This window comes from Lemur catta, chromosome 22 (genome assembly GCF_020740605.2).
Source record: "Lemur catta isolate mLemCat1 chromosome 22, mLemCat1.pri, whole genome shotgun sequence".
Lineage (NCBI taxonomy): Eukaryota > Metazoa > Chordata > Mammalia > Primates > Lemuridae > Lemur > Lemur catta.
In genome coordinates this window covers 4666870-4683504 of record NC_059149.1, presented here as the reverse complement: position 1 = coordinate 4683504, position 16635 = coordinate 4666870, and the positions used below count along the sequence as shown (strand labels likewise).

The window sequence follows — 16635 nt, the reverse complement described above, 5'->3', positions numbered from 1 at the left end:
TGTTGCCTGGGCTAGAGTGTCCTGGTGTCAGCCTAGCTCACAGCAACCTCAAACTCCTGGGCTCAAGCAATCCTCCTGCCTCAGCCTCCCGAATAGCTGGGACTACAGGCGTGCACCACCATGCCTGGCTAATTTTTTTCTATATATATAATTTTAGCTGTCCAGATCATTTCTTTCTATTTTTAGTAAAGACAGGGTCTCACTCTTGCTCAGGCTGGTCTTGAACTCCTGAGCTCAAAGGGTCCACCTGCCTCGGCCTCCCAAAGAGCTAGGATTACAGGCGTGAGCCACCACACCCGGCCATGTTATGTCACTTTTAAAAGTACTTGATAGCTGAGGTCCAGCACTTCCACAGAGGAGAAATTCCATCTCGCTCTGCTGTGGAAGCGAAGCTCCTCTTTGCATGTGATCCTGCTTTTCCATCCTGTGGAACATTCCAAACAGCAATGTGGAAAATGTTGATTCCAGCCCTCATGGATGACTTTGAGGGGTTCATGACGTCAGTGTAGGAAATAACTGCAGATGTGGAAACAGCAAGAGAACTAGAATTAGAAATGGAGTGTGAAGATAGGACTGAATTGCTGCGGTCTTGTGATACAATTTGAGTGGATAAGGTGTTGCTTCTTATGGATGAGCAAAGCAGATGGTTTCTGGAGATGGAATCTACTCCTGGTTAAGATGCTGTAAAGGTTGAAGTGACAGGAAAGGATTTAGAGTATTACTGTAAACTCAGTTGATGAAGCAGCGGCAGGGTTTGAGAGGACTGATTCCAATTTTGAAAGAAGTTCTGCTATGGGTAAAGTGCTATCAAACAGTATCACATGCTAAAGAGAAACCTTCATGAAAGGAAGAGTCAATCAATGAGGCAGACTTCCTTGTCTTATTTTAAGAAATTGGCACAAACCTCTGTGGAAAGCAATATGGAGATACCTTAAACAGATACAAGTAGACCTACCATTTGATCCAGCAATCCCATTACTAGGCATCTACCCAAAAGAACAAAAGTTATTCTATAACAAAGACATCTGCACTAGAATGTTTATAGCAGCACAATTCACAATTGCAAAGATGTGGAAACAACCCAAGTGCCCATCAATACATGAGTGGATTAATAAAATGTGGTATATGTATACCGTGGAGTTCTACTCAGCTATAAGAAACAATGGTGATCTCGTACCTCTTGTATTTTCCTGGAAAGAGTTGGAAGCCATCCTACTAAGTGAAGTGTCCCAAGAATGGAAAAATAAGCACCACATGTACTCACCATTTAGGAATAACATTGATCGGGTGTCGGGCAGATTGGTGAGGGGAAGGGATGGGTATGTTCACACATAATGAGTGTGATGCTCACTGTCTAGGGGTTGGACACGCTTGAAGCTCTGATTCGGGGTGGGGGCAAGGGCAATATATGTAACGTAAACATTTGTACCCCCATAATATGCTGGAAAAAAAAAAAAAAAAGAAAGAAATTGGCACGGCCGCCCCAGCCTTCAGCATCCAACACCCTGCTCCATCCGCAGCCACCAGCATTGAGGCCAGACCCCCCACCAGCAAAAAGGTTAGAGCTCACTGAAGGCTGGGGTGAGCATTGGCATATTTTAGCAATGAGCTATTTTTAAATTAAGGTATATACATTGTCTTTTTTAGACATAATGCCATCGCTCACTTGATAGACTATGGTATAGTATAAACGTAACTTTTATATGCACTGGGAAACCAAAAATTTTGTGTAACTTGCTTTATGGTTATATTTGCTTTTTTGGGGTGGTCAGGAACTGAACCTATAATATCTTGAGATATACCTGTACTAGTTTGTCTTCTCTCCTTTTGTATATGCTTGAAGCTTTTTATGACCAAATAAAAAAAAAAACAGGAAAGAATAAAAAAAAAAGTTCGATGCATTGAATAATTCAAATGTGGCAAAGTTAATGTAAAACATATAGGTGGTTTTGTTTTTGTCATAAGGTATACTTTTTGAAAGATTTCCCAAGTAGAAATCTCATTTTAAAGAAAAACCAGTTATTAAATAATATATTTATCTGTTAATCATGTAAATCATTTTAATGTCATCTGGATATCTATTTTAATTAAAGCAACCATATTTATAAAAAAAAATCCCATCCTATTAACTATTTGAATCACTTTAAAGTTGCTTTCAAACTTTCTCAGTGGGTATGCATGCATTTTTACTTAATTGTCATTGTAGATGCTGGGTTTTTGCTTTTTGTATTCAGTAGTTTATCTCTATCTGCTTGTGGGGACAGAGCCCACAGTCTCGTTATTTCATGGCTGCATCTCATCCTGCACACAGCTCTCATGCCTGATGTTGAGTTATTCCTGGGCTGAGTGAATTTGGTTGTTTCCAACTTTTTCCTATTTTAATTTTAATAGTTTTATTAATAAGAATCTTAGCCATAGAGAATAATGATCTAATTTAACCTTCACACGCTTTAATGAACACTCTGTCACCATTGCTGTTTTATTGATGAGGAAACTATGCTGTAAGGGCCAAAAATTTATAAGTACAGCTGCTAAAATCTTTGATTTCTGTTTTTATGTTGTTAACAAACTTATTTATTTTTATTTGTTTTTTGTTTTTAAATTATATTTTCTACCTATATCTTTGATACAACCAGAGGTTAAAAAACTTTTCAGAATGTTTAATTCTTTAACTAACATAGAATATGAATCTTAAGTTAATTTTACTTCAATATGATATCCAATCATTTTGAAAATTCTGGCCAGAGAAAATAAATTAACTCAGGCTTTTATTTATTTACAGTTTGGATGACTTTAATAATTGGATTTCTAAGGCAATAAATTCTCAAGAAACTGATCGCCTCATCAATTCTGTGAGTTATTAGAATGCATCATGCATTGTGTGGGTGGTTTGCTAAATCTGGAAAGTGTAACTTCCTACTTGTCTGAACTGGCCTGCCTGTAGTTCCAGCTAGTCAGGGGGCTGAGGTGGGCATTGTCCTCTGGTTTAACAAATCTTACTTAGGTTATGGGTCCTTATTCCTTATAAAGAGCAGCCCTCTCTTCAGCCCCTATGGAGGACTCCATCCCCTTCTCTTTCTGTGGTGAAGCTGGTATTCTGGGCTGTGTTAGTTTGTTATGTGATGTGGGTGTTTTTCACTCCGCAGGCAGCATTATTGAATCAATCCAGTTAGGTAGTGTCATGATGAAAACAAAGGAACAAGAGGCATCGGCATTAAATCTATAAATGCAGATGGCCCGCTGCAATGATTGAACAGCACTAGGTTTGTGTTAATAAATCTAGTCTCATTCATGGATGTGTCTGCTTCTACGCCTGTGCTGGATGCACGCAGGGTCCCATTCTTTGTGTCATTTGTCAGCATGGCCACTGGCAAGCTCAGCAAAAGGCACAGAGAGCCAGTAAAGTGGAAAACTAAACCTCTAGACGGGATCTTCACACAAGCACATTAAAGTTTTGTTCAGAAAAACTGTCTTTAGCTTTCTACTCTGTCAGTTTCTTCCTTAAAAAGTCAAAAAATCAAATTTACTCCTTAACATTATGAATCGCCGTCTCTCCCTTCCTTTTCTCTGAAGGAGCTGGGATCTCCCAGCAGGACAGACCCTCTTGGCGGCGACATCCAGCCAGCCGCGTGGCGCCCGTGCAGCCCTGCACCCCGCCTCCGCTGTGTGGACACGTTCAGGGGGTACGTGGGTTCTCTCCTAACAGCCTGGGCACAGGTGGGACTGCATAATTACACACAAACACACCTTTAGCTGAAGGTATTTTACATACTTTGCACTCTCGAGGCTAGAAAGTGTCTTTTGGATGCAAAAATAAAGCCGCAGCCTGTGGGATGTTGCGAGCTGAGAGGGGGCCGTGGGGGCCGTGCCGGCGGCCGAGCCCGGGGGTCGTTGGCAGGTGGGCAAGTGGCCGTTACTGGGCTACAGATGACACCCACAGCCAGGCGGAGCTTGGCAGCTTAGAAGATGCACCGATCTGGAAGTGAAGCACCAGCCTGTGGAAGAGGAAGGGCTTATCCTTGTGGCTGGCAAAGAAACTCGAATTTCAGGCCTTTTGATAGCAAAGCCATAGCCCCTGTAGAACAAAGGCCAGGCCAAAACTCCGAAAATAAAGTATAAAAATGACATAACTAAAAATAAATCAGGCCGGGCGCGGTGGCTCACGCCTGTAATCCTAGCACTCTGGGAGGCCGAGGCGGGCGGATCGTTTGAGCTCAGGAGTTCGAGACCAGCCTGAGCAAGAGCGAGACCTCGTCTCTACTAAAAAATAGAAAGAAATTATCTGGCCAACTAAAAATATATATACATAAAAAAAAAATTAGCCGGGCATGGTGGCGCATGTCTGTAGTCCCAGCTACTCGGGAGGCTGAGGCAGTAGGATCGCTTAAGCCCAGGAGTGTGAGGTTGCTGTGAGCTAGGCTGACGCCACGGCACTCACTCTAGCCCAGGCAATAAAGTGAGACTCTGTCTCAAAAAAAATAAATAAATAAAAATAAATCTATAGGTATCGGGTCTTTCATTTCTACCCGCCGAGGCCTTCTGAAGGCCAGTGCCAACCCCACAGTGCTGTCCTAGCCTCACGAGGGCCCTGAGCGCTCCTGGTGGGTGTATTTGAAGCCAGGTGGTAATAATAAAAACTGCTAACAGTTTCAGAGTTCTCACTATGTGCAGGTCACTGTTCCAAGTTGTTGTAGTTTATTTAATCGCTTAACAGTCCTATGGGGTACGTCCTTTTAATGTGCCTGCCTCACAGGCTAAGTAATTTGCCCAGGGTCCCTCGGGCACTAAATGGGAAAACCAAGATTCAATTCCCAGCAGTTGGGTTACAGGGTCCCCACAGACCATTCCGGGAACACACTAAAGTCTTCAGCCTCAGCATCTTACACAGTTAACATCAAGTAGTGGCATGTCCAGAATCTGTTTTGTATTCCTCTTTCTTATTGTCATTGCTACTTTAGGAAATAAGATGTTCACACATAGACAGGAACTAGTGTTTATTAAGTGCCTGCAAGTGCCAAGCACTGGGTGGGTGCTGTAATATACATTATTCTCCTTAATAGTCACATGTGGTCAGCATATGTTCTCTCGTACAGATGAGTACACTGAGTTGACTGATGAGAATCTTGCCCAAGCTTTTATGGCTAATAAGAGAAAAGGGTCCAAGATGTGGATCTTTAACTCTCTGACTCTAATGACTATGTGGCTTCTATGGCAGTTCTTTAACCTGATATATAAAGAATTAGCACAAAATTGTGTTATTGGAAGTGTTTTGCTCTGTTTTCAAGGTACATAGTTTAGCAGTACAGTGTAAATTTTTCTTAAGACATCATGTTGGAAATGATGGCAACAGAAGGACTTTAGGGTACGGTCCTAAATGTAGTGGTAAGAACATGATAGTTTCTTGCTCTTTATATCTCATCTTGTGTCCTAAAGTGCTCAGCAGAATTGCATGACTGCGCCTTGTGAGTTGAAACGTACGTCTTGCAGTTCGACCCTTCCTTGTCATGTTGCAAACCATGAAAGGATTCTCTTTGTGGGCTTTGTAGGATATCTCTCATACTCATGGTCTTCGTCAATTACGGAGGAGGAAAATACTGGTACTTCAAGCATGCAAGCTGGAATGGTAAGATATTTCCTAAAGGTAGCATTGCTTATCCAGGTCCATTCAGAGAACTGCAGGCAAGAGAATCACTTGGCCTCCCCCGAGGAGCTGTAGAGGTGAGGCCCCACCAGCGGCCTCTGAGCCACTGAGCTCCCGCCCCATAGAATGACCTTTAATTTTGTTCTTCCTCTTGCGTGTGTGAATTATAGTGCTTCACTGTAACGATACATAGACTCTGAAAGTTTTGACTGTGGGGCTGGGGGACTCTGCATTGGTTGTAAATGATCATTGTCATATTCTAGATATGCATTTTATTGCAGCCACCATATTCTTGGGGGTTTTGTCTTCTAAGACTTATGGTCTTTCTTGGGGTGGGACTGAACTGGGGTTGGCCTGAGAGGTGCTGAATGATAGCTATAAATCTGGTTTATGGTTGGTTCAAGAATAGATTTTGAATAGTGCTACTTAAATATAACGACTTTTCTACACACGTCTAGTTTGGTTCTCCTGTGTCTAGTTATGTTCACAGGAAATGCCCAGCCAGGTGCAGTGTTGGGTTGCAGAGTCTAGAGGGAGTGTGTGTGTGTTGTTCTCTACATGAGTTTACTTTCTGTGTCAGTATGTAATCACGTCCATTCTAGATTTAGGAAGTGTTTATATCCTCAGGTCCTTTCCTTACTGCTTGTTCTTGTGTTATTCTTCAGGACTGACGGTGGCTGACCTTGTTTTCCCATGGTGAGTTGGCCCTCTACCATCATGTGTTCCACAGGTCAACTCCAACTTTTTGTTCTTCAGCTGATGCTGGAGCCTCTCTCTGAGACCAGCCCTGAGTCCTGGACTGTAGGCCTGTGTTCTGCTGTCATGAAGTCCTCCCAAAAGTTGTACTACTGTATAATTCTTCTACTTGGCATAGTGCTTACACCTGTGTGTATAAAAGATGAGTGGTTTTGTAGGGAACATTTTAGTAGTGTAGATATGATATATTGGATCCTGAAATCTTATAGGAATTCATAAATTCTGAATATGTAATTAACTACCACTGATCCTGAAAATAATTACAAAATCCTATTTCCTAAAAGGAATGCAGTATGTTGATATCAGTGAATACTGATAAATATGTAGCAGGGCAATGATAGTAATCAATTAAAATTTAAAATAATACTCGAGTAACCAAACTCAGATTGTCCATGACTTCTTACGATGTAGAATTTGTATCTTTGCTATGTGATGCTTTGAGTGACTTTGCTTCATCATTGGGAGGTATACTACTAGCCATTATTTTATGTCTTTGGTCTCTTGTGTTTCATCACTAATACAAACTCCGTTTTGGGGGGAAGATTCTTTTACTGATTTATTTATTTTGAGATGGATTTGGGTAGGGAGAAGGCTCATATGCCCAAAGACCTGGTAATTATTTTTGTACATTCTCTGTGAAATTCCCTACAGAGAAGACTGGAGGCTTCTCCCTGACTAGGGTGACCATGAGAAAGGAAGCCAGGGGACACCAAGGAATGCAGCAAGAGCAAACTCTCCTGTCTGTCACCCCTTGCCAGATAATTAGAAAATTAGTACTCTGACTTTTCTTTTCGAGAGATAATTTAATATGGTTAAAAAAAGAAAAGAAAAAAAATGAAAAATATATGTGACTCAGACAAAATGGGGAGAAAAAAAATTAAGCTTTCGTTTTTCTTTCAGGAGCAGGAGTGAATTTAGAAATGATCAGGAGTGAATTTAGAAATGATCGAAATGTTTGTTTCTCAAGGACTTTGTGGGCCTGCTAGTGAATGTCTAGTTATTTGGAGACAATATTGTAGCATCTTCATCATCACTTCTCTCTGATAACTAAATGGAAGAGTTGTCTTTGGAAATTTCATTTGCTGTTAAAGACTTTTTCTCCTAAGTCTGCACTTGAAGATGCACTGTCAGAAGCCTCACAGCTCAGCAGGGCTGTGTTCCGATTTCTTCCTCTACTGTTAGCTCCTATGTTGTTTCAGTAATTGGCCTCTTTAAACAAATCATGTGTTGCTTCTCTTATGTCATAGCCTATACAGTATTAATGACACATGGACAAAAAGTTGGAAATGGGCCCTTATTAAATAACAGCTGTTTTTCCTTTAGGTTTGTATTTATTATGGGATCTTCAATTTTTCTATCAATGACATCTATACTGCAACGGGGATGTTCAAAATTCAGATTGCTGGGGAAAATTGCATGGAGGAGTTTCCTGTTAATCTGTATAGGAATTATCATCGTGAACCCCAATTATTGCCTTGGTCCATGTAAGTATTTTTCCCCTCTGTTAATATATATTCAGGTTGAAATATGGAAACTACATGTTGCAATTTGAAAGAAATGTAATTCTTCCATCTAAGGTACCTGCAAATGGAAGAATTCTTAGAAAAGTATATGCAATGCTTGCATAACTTTGGATATTATTATTATTATTATGTTAGAATTTTAGACCTGGGAAGAGCCTCTAGGACCACTCAAACCCTTCTTTTGTACAAAGGAAAGTCTGGGGCCAAGAGAGATTGAGGGGTTTTCTCTGGATTATCTGATCGTAGTGAGGAGCACAATAGGGGCCAGGGCAGGTCACCTTCTCATACCTTGCCCTCCTGCCATTTTGCTTTCATCAACTTTCAGTATTGTGTGGTAGTTTGAGAATCCCCCTTTGTCAGCACTTGTACGCCAGCTGGGCCGCCGGGAAGGAATGGGCTCCTTGTCATTACCGCAGTGATGTGCAGTGAGACAGGAATGCTGAGGGAAGGGTGTCCGCTCTGTGCTTTGAACCAGTGTCCAAATCTGGGAGGGCAAGAGTCACTGTCCTCAAGGGGCTTACACTGTCCTTAGGAAAAGAGGACACAAACATCTAGACAGTAGCCAAGTGGAGCCCTCAGGCAATCAGTACTTTTATTGAATGACTGTAGATACTAGAAGAAATAGGGTTTACCAGAGACGAGCCCATTTAGCAAAAGCAATTTTAAGCAATAAGAACAAAATGGGAGGTATTAATTTACCAGACTTCAAACTATACTACAAGGCTGTGGTTATTAAAACAGCTTGGTATTGGCACAAGAACAGGGACACAGACCAGTGAAACAGAATCGAGAATCCAGATATAAAACCATCCTCAAAAATTAGCCAGGCATGGTGGCACATGCCTGTAGTCCCAGCTACCCGGGAGGCTGAGGCAGGAGGATCGCTGAAGCCCAGGAGTTTGAGGTTGCTGTGAGCTAGGCTGACGCCACGGCACTCACTCTAGCCCGGGCAACAAAGCAAGACTCTGTCTCAAAACCAAACCAAACAAAACAACAAAAAAACCCATCCTCATATAGCCATCTAATCTTTGACAAAGCAGAAAAAAACATACTCTAGGGAAAAGAATCCTTATTCAATAAATGGTGCTGGGAAAACTGGATAGCCACATGTAGAAGACTGAAACAGGACCCACAGCTTTCACCTCTCACAAAAATCAAATCACAGTGGATAACAGACTTAAACCTTAGGAGTGAAACTATTAGAATTCTAGAAGAAAATGTGGGAAAGTCTCTTATAGACATTGGCCTAGGCAAAGAATTTATGAAGAAGACCCCAAAGGCAATCACAGCAACAATAAAAATAAATAAATGGGACCTGATTAACTTAAAAAGCTTCTGCACAGCCGAAGAAACTGTCACGAGAGTAAATAGACAACCTACAGAATGGGAAAAAATTTTTGCATGTTACACATCTGATAAAGGACTGATAACTAGAATCTATTTAGAACTCAGGAAAATCAGCAAGAAAAAATCAAACAACCCTATCAAAAAGTGGACAAAGGACATGAATAGAAATTTTTCAAAAGAAGACAGAAGAATGGCCAACAAACATATGAAAAAATGCTCAGCATCTCTAATCATCAGGGAAATGCAAATCAAATGAGATATCACTTAACTCCAGTGAGAATGGCTTTTATCAAAAAGTCCCATAACAACAAATGTTGGCGTGGATGCGGAGAGACAGGAACATTCATACACTGCTGGTGGGACTGCAAACTAGTGCAACCTCTGTGGAAAGCAATATGGAGATACCTTAAACAGATACAAGTAGACCTGCCGTTTGACCCAGCAATCCCATTATTGGGCATCTACCCAAAAGAACAAAAGACGTTCTATAACAAAGATACCTATACCCAAATGTTTATAGCAGCACAATTCACAATTGCAAAGATGTGGAAACAATCCAAGTGCCCATCAATACATGAGTGGATTAATAAAATGGGGTATATGTATACCATGGAGTACTACTCAGCTATAAGAAACAATGGTGATATAGCACCTCTTGTATTTTCCTGGAAAGTGTTGGAACCCATTCTACTAAGTGAAGTATCCCAAGAATGGAAAAATAAGCACCACATGTACTCACCATCAAATTGGTTTCACTGATCATCACCTAAGAGCACATTTAGGAATAACATTGATCGGGTGTCAGGCAGATGTGGGTGGGGGAGGGGATGGGTGTATACACACATAATGAGTGCAATGCGCATGTCTAGGGAATGGAGACGCTTGAAGCTCTGACTTGGCTGGGGGACAAGGGCAATATATGTAACCTAAACTTTTGTACCCCCACAATATGCTTAAATAAGAATTAAAAAAAAAAAAAAGAAATAGGTTTACTTCCAGATGGTGTTTCATATAAAGGTGGATTTGATGGATCTGCAAAAAGTGAGCCATTGCTTCCAATGGGATTCATCATTGGGTTTGTTATCAGGTTGTATTCTTCCATTGCCACAGTCATGTAGCCTGATGTAGCCTGTAGGGCAGGGAGAATCCGTCAGTGGCTTGTGTTAGGTCTGCAAGTTCCTGGTGGACATGAGAGTTGAATCCATGTCTCTAATGGGAAAGGGCCAGGAGATGGAACTTCAGGGTCAAGTGTAGCCCTTGCTTTATCCCCACACCTAAGTATGACACTTTGCTTCTTATCCCAGTCTCTCAACTGGCACCTTCCTGTTCTGAGTTTGAGCCAAGTCGCTGACTGTCTTTTGTTGAGTGGTATTGGCTTGTTTTGGAACTTGGGTTTGAGCCATGTCTCCTGACCATGTGTCTTTCCCTCTCTAAGAGCTTAAAAAAGACTTACTTAGACGTAATATAGGTACTTCTTCCCCCTTATGAAAAAAAATAACATTGTCTTGGGATGAGATGAGAAATGTTGGCTAACCCTTTATCTAACTTGTGCCTTCTGCAGTGTCCTGGGATAAGGTGCGAATTCCCGGTGTTCTGCAGCGATTGGGAGTGACTTACTTTGTAGTTGCTGTGTTGGAGCTTCTCTTTGCTAAACCTGTGCCTGAAAATTGTGCCTTGGTGAGAAACCATTTTTAAAAAAAGAGGGAAAAAATATCACTGTATAGTTTTTAGAATTTTTTTAGTTCTGAGTGAGTGCAATACTGTGTACTTCTGCTAATTACATGCATTTTTCCCCCTATATTTAGTTTATTTAATTTTTATATCAATTTTTTATCGTGGTAAAAAACATGTCGTGAGATCTACTCTTTTAGCAGATTTGTCAGCATACAGTAATCACATGCATTCTTTTTTTCTTTTATTTTTTGTTGACATGTAATAATTGTACATCTTTATGGGATTCACAGTGATGTTTTGATCCATGTATAGAATGTGTAATGGACAAATCAGGGTAGTTAGCACATCCATCACTTCAAACGTGTCATTTCTTTGTGTTGGGAGTATTTAAAATCTTCTAGTTTCAAATGCATTCTTTTTTTAATTTTAAAAAAACGTTTTTTGAGACAGGGTTGTGCTCTGTTGCCCAGGCTGGAGTGCAGTGGCATCATTACATCTTACTACAACCTCCAACTCCTGGGCTCAAGTGGTCCTCCTGCCTCAATCTCTCGAGTAGCTGGGATTGGGGCTCATGCCACCACGCCTGGCTAATTTTTTCTATTTTTTATAGAGACAGGGTCTCGCTCTTGCTCAGGCTGGTGTTGAACTCCTGGCCTCAAGTGATCCTCCCGCCTCGGCCTCCCAGAGTGCTGGGATCCCAGGTGTGACCACTGTGCCCGGCCTGCACATGCATTCTTGGTGTCATCAAATGATATCACCATCCTCCACTTTGGTAGTTTAGTCTCTTGGGGCATTATTGCCAATTTTTCAATTTCCTTGTGGTATAAGATATATAAAAACTCATATAACCTTATTCAAATGCTTATATGAGCTTGTTTCAACTTTGAGAAAGTGCCAAGGTGAGGGATGGGAAAACGACAGGGTTGTGCTTGGCTACTTGTGTGTTGTCTTTGTCAGGAGTATGTCGGAGTCTCATCTCTCTCGTGATTACTTCCTGTAGTTGCTGGGTGAAGTTTACCCAGGTGACAGTTACTTTTCCCCCGCATTAGAGGTAAAAATTCAGGTGGAAATGTTTAAATGCTTCCACTTGGGGTCCCACTTAACAATAAATTAATAAAGCAGAGTTTGTTCCTTAGCTTCTTCCCAGTCACGTAATTAGCAAATTCATCATTCATTCACCCACACTCTCTGGGTGCTTCCTGTAGTGATTGCTTAGTTGTGTTTTTCTAGAGTGCATTTTAGTCATTATTACCTTTTCCTCCTCTGCCCTGTCATCAGGGTATTGGTGGCCTCTGGCTGTGGATGGCCTTGAGATGAAGCAGAGGCTGGACACGCGCGGATGAGCGTGGAGCTGCTTGAGCGCGTGTCAGAGCAGCCGTCCCCAGCCCTTCTGTGGGACCCGAGGGTCTGTGGAGGCGCGTCCTGGGCCGGCACAGTTGGGTGAGGGGTTCGGTGAGACACCAAGAATGGATGGGTTGCGCCCTTTCTTCCTTCAACCAGAACAGCCCCAAAAGTTTAAATTTCGTTTGTTTTTTTTTTTGCTTTAAAAATTTATTTCTAATTTCTGTTTTTATAACAGCTTTATTGAGATATAATGCACATACATAAAACTTGCATGTTTAAAGTGCACAATTCAGTGACATTTAGTGTATTCACGGTTGTGCAGCTGTCAGTGTTTTCCTTACCCTGTGACGCACCCTCCACTCACCGCCAGCCACCTGCCGCTCTCACAGCTGCCCCAGCCCTGGGCGACGCCTCATCCACTTTCTGTCTATAAATTTACCTGCTCTGGACATTCTGTATAAATGAAATCATATAATACACGGCTTTTTGTGTGTAGCTTCTCTCACTTAGCATAATATGATACTTTTGGAGGTCTGTCCATGTTGCACGTATCAGCGCTTCATTCCAAATTTGCTGAGCAATATTTTATGGATATGCCACATTTTGTTTATCTGTTCATCGATTGATAGACATTTGACTTGTTTCTATTTTTTGGCTATTATGAATAATGCTCCTGTGTATACTTTTGTACAAGTTCTTGTGTGAACATGTTTTCAACTCTGTTAGGTATAGGAGTAGAATTGTCCACTGATTTTTTTAAACTAATGCTTTACTGTGATATTTCATAGAGAGGGAGCATCTAGACAGCATAATGCATATTCAATAAATTTTTGTATTACTACCAGAAAGGCCAGTAAAGGAATCACTGGCAATCTCCTAAATATAGATGCTGTGCACTAGTCCCATTCTGTTTGCGTTTAGTTCATGTACGGTTTGTTTTTCTGCCCCCACTCAGGAGAGGAGCTGCTTTTCTCTTGGAGATGTCACGTCCTCCTGGCCCCAGTGGCTCCTCGTTCTGACGCTGGAAAGCATCTGGCTGGGCTTGACATTCTTCCTGCCGGTTCCTGGGTGCCCGATGTAAGTGAACCTTGCATGTCCCCTTTTTGCATGTCATTTTCTGCCAAGCCCTAGGTTCTGGGCTTGCAAGTTCCAAATGACTATGTCAGAGGAATTCTATTTCACTCTTTCTTTTTCTTTGAGGCGTACTTTGTGTTGAATGGGAGAAGAGTTTCATGTGTGTCCAGAGAAATGTCCCTGTGGTGGTGTCTGAGGTCGTTTTGACTGGAAATGGGGCCTCTGCCTCCACAGTGTGGGGGGCAGTCAGGCCAGAGCGCGCTGGTGAGAGTGCCTGGAGCCGGAGGTGTTTTAGGATGGTGTGCGTTTGAGGCTCTTTGAACTGGGCTGCATGAATAGCAGTACGTACCGTTATCCCTTCGGAAGTCTTACCATTTAAGTGTGGTTTTCACTTTCCTAGTGGTTATCTTGGCCCCGGTGGCATTGGAGATTTGGGGAAGTATCCGAACTGCACTGGAGGAGCTGCGGGCTACATCGACCGCCTGCTGCTGGGGGAAGATCACCTCTATCAGCACCCGTCTTCCGCCGTGAGTGGGGCTGGCGTGCACTTGCAGCTGGAGGCCTAGGGTCTCAGAAGTGAAGGAAGACAGAAAGAGTGGTCAGCATTAAAGTGTGTCCATGAAAGAAAATGTGATGAGAACTAATTTTTATTTGAAAAATCAGCTAACTTGATGACTTTAAAATTCATTTTGTGGCAATATATAAACATTATTTTGGATTTTAAAGTTAGAATGCGACAGGCATGGTGGCTCACACCTGTAATCCCAGCACTTTGGGAGGCTGAGGTGGGAGGATTGCTTGAGGCCAAGAGTTTGAGACCAACCTGGGCAACATAGCAAGACCCCCATCTCTAACAAAAAAAATTTAAAAATTTAAACAAGCATAGTGGTGTGCACCTATAGGTCCAGCTACTCGGGAGGCTGAGGTTGGAAGATTGAGCCCAGGAGTTCCCAGCTGCAGTGAGCTATGATTGTGCCACTGCCTTCCAGCCTGGGTAATAGAGTGAGACCCTGTCTCAAAAAAAAAAAGTGAGCCTGCCTTGTATGAAATGAATAGTACGTTGCTTTTTTGCATGTCTCAGGTCAGGTTTCCTGGCAGCAGACTCTGAGACAGAAATTGATATGCAGCAAGTGTGTGAGGGAGTCCTTGTTGGGTCGGTACCTGTTGGGGAGTGAGGGACGCAGGACTGGGCAGAGAGATGTTGAGCTGCACTGCAGTCCCGACAAAGGCCCAGCCAGTCTCTAGGGGAGCTGGGACGGTACTTCAGAGTGATCGTGAACTGAGGTCAGGGATTGGGCCCTGGTTGGATGTGGACTGCCCCCAGGAAGGGGGTGAGCCCTAGAGAGGCAGTTCTCTGTAGTCAAGGACAAATCCAGAAGAGGGACTTGGCTGAGAGCTTTTGGCCATTAATACTTCTAGCAGCTGGAGGAGTGAAAGCTTCTGTCCTGACGGGGTTGGGGACATCTGAGTGGTGCACGACAGCATCTACTACACTGTGTATTTCTAAATGTCTACAGTAACATTTATTTCATAATAAAAACACAAATGTGTTTTTTAATGTTATGTGCCTTAAAAGAAGATAGGAAGCTGTTAACGTTACAACAGGGTTGATGAAAAAGAATAAATCTGAAAACGAGGAGGGTGACTTGTCACGGATGCTTCATGTGAGCCGGGGCCGGCTCTGTTTGCCCAGCAAGCTGGCCAGAGGGGCTGCCACTAGACCGTGGCTTGTGCCTGGGGCTCTGCATTCCCTTCTGAGTGTCACAGCCACACGTCTTCTTGGCCAGAGTATTCTGCCTATAATCCTTATAAGTTGGCAGTGAATTTCTGTAGCAAAAGCAAAACACCATTGACTACTGGAATGTATTTGAGTTTGTATTTGGCCTAAGTGTTGCTGGTGTGCACTTTTGTGGTCACGGTGAGTGTTGCCTTCTTGTGTCTCGTTAAGGTACTTTATCACACCGAGGTGGCCTATGATCCAGAAGGAATCCTAGGGACCGTCAACTCCATCGTGATGGGCTTTTTTGGAGTGCAGGTATTTGGAGTTCATTTCATTAGGATACGTTTTTCTCACAGTTTATGATTATTGAATCATCACTAATTCAAAGACCATTTCATTAAAATAAAATAATTGGGAGCCTGTCCTCTTCTGTGTACAAGTCTAATAAATTCTATTATGTTCAACAGATTGTACAAAACTAGAGGTTGCTGCAAGTCAACACATTTAAATAATTGGGAATAATTCTTACATTCTCAAAAAAATTATTTATATGACTTATTTTGGCACAGCAGTTTCTGGATACAAGATTTCCCTGATGGTGTGTGCAGAGTGTTTGGGTATTGGTAACATGGGGAAGTCTGTATGTCATTTGTCACATTTCTTGTGTGTACACTTGTTTTAGTCCGTGCTATTATAACAAAATACCCGAGATTGGGTAATTTATAAAGAACAGAAATTTATTTCTTACAGTTCTGGAGGCTGGGAAGTCCAAGATTAATGTGCTGGTTGTTTGCTGAGGGTCCAGTCTCTGCTCCAAGTAGAGCCGTGAATGTGGTGCGTCCTTCAGAGGGAGCAAGCGCTGTGTCCTCACATGGCAGAGCGGGCTGAGCGAAGAGTCCAAACTCACTGCCTCAAGCCCTTTTTATGAGGGCATTAAATCCAGTCACGAGGGTGGAACCTTTATGATGGAATCACTTCCCAGAGGCCCTACCTTCAAATGCCGCCACCTTGGTGATGAGGTTTAACATAGGAATCTGGGAGGGCCACAGACTTTCAAACCACAGCAACATTTCCCATGGCTTCAGGGTATGCATATTGTATGCCAAGTCGGCAGTTATTCTTGGCTATCTCACGTGCAATTTTGTTAAAATTCTGAGCAGTGTAAATTTTTTCTTCCTAAAGTTCTCCGTGTTGGTTTGAAAGTGTTGTTCAAAGGGAGGCAACCAGGAAGGGGAAGAACTCGTAAAGCAGTGCTAATAGAACTTTCTGGCCGGGGGCGGTGGCTCACGTCTGCAATCCCAGCACTCTGGGAGGCCGAGGCGGGAGGATCGCTCGAGGTCAGGAGTTCGTGACCAGCCTGAGCAAGAGCGAGACCCCGTCTCTACTAAAAATAGAAAGAAATTATCTGGCCAACTAAAAAATATATATAGAAAAAATTAGCCGGGCAGGGTGGCACATGCCTGTAGTCCCAGCTACTCGGGAGGCTGAGGCAGGAGGATTGCTTAAGCCCGGGAGTCTGAGGTTGCTGTGAGCTAGGCTGACGCCACGGCACTCAC

The 16635-nt window shown here is 42.5% G+C and overlaps 1 protein-coding gene across 5 annotated transcripts in view; it reads left to right on the top strand.

The window, feature by feature from the left end:
- Positions 1-16635, top strand: part of HGSNAT (heparan-alpha-glucosaminide N-acetyltransferase) — a 42989-nt gene that overhangs the window by 20196 nt on the left and 6158 nt on the right. For all 5 annotated transcript variants that reach the window (XM_045535666.1, XM_045535667.1, XM_045535669.1 and 2 more), the window contains 9 exons: positions 2783-2852; positions 3574-3683; positions 5547-5623; positions 6307-6337; positions 7721-7881; positions 10829-10944; positions 13241-13362; positions 13760-13886; positions 15308-15394. In XM_045535666.1, coding sequence (XP_045391622.1) covers positions 2783-2852; positions 3574-3683; positions 5547-5623; positions 6307-6337; positions 7721-7881; positions 10829-10944; positions 13241-13362; positions 13760-13886; positions 15308-15394 — 901 coding nt within the window. The remainder of the gene's footprint in view (positions 1-2782; positions 2853-3573; positions 3684-5546; positions 5624-6306; positions 6338-7720; positions 7882-10828; positions 10945-13240; positions 13363-13759; positions 13887-15307; positions 15395-16635) is intronic.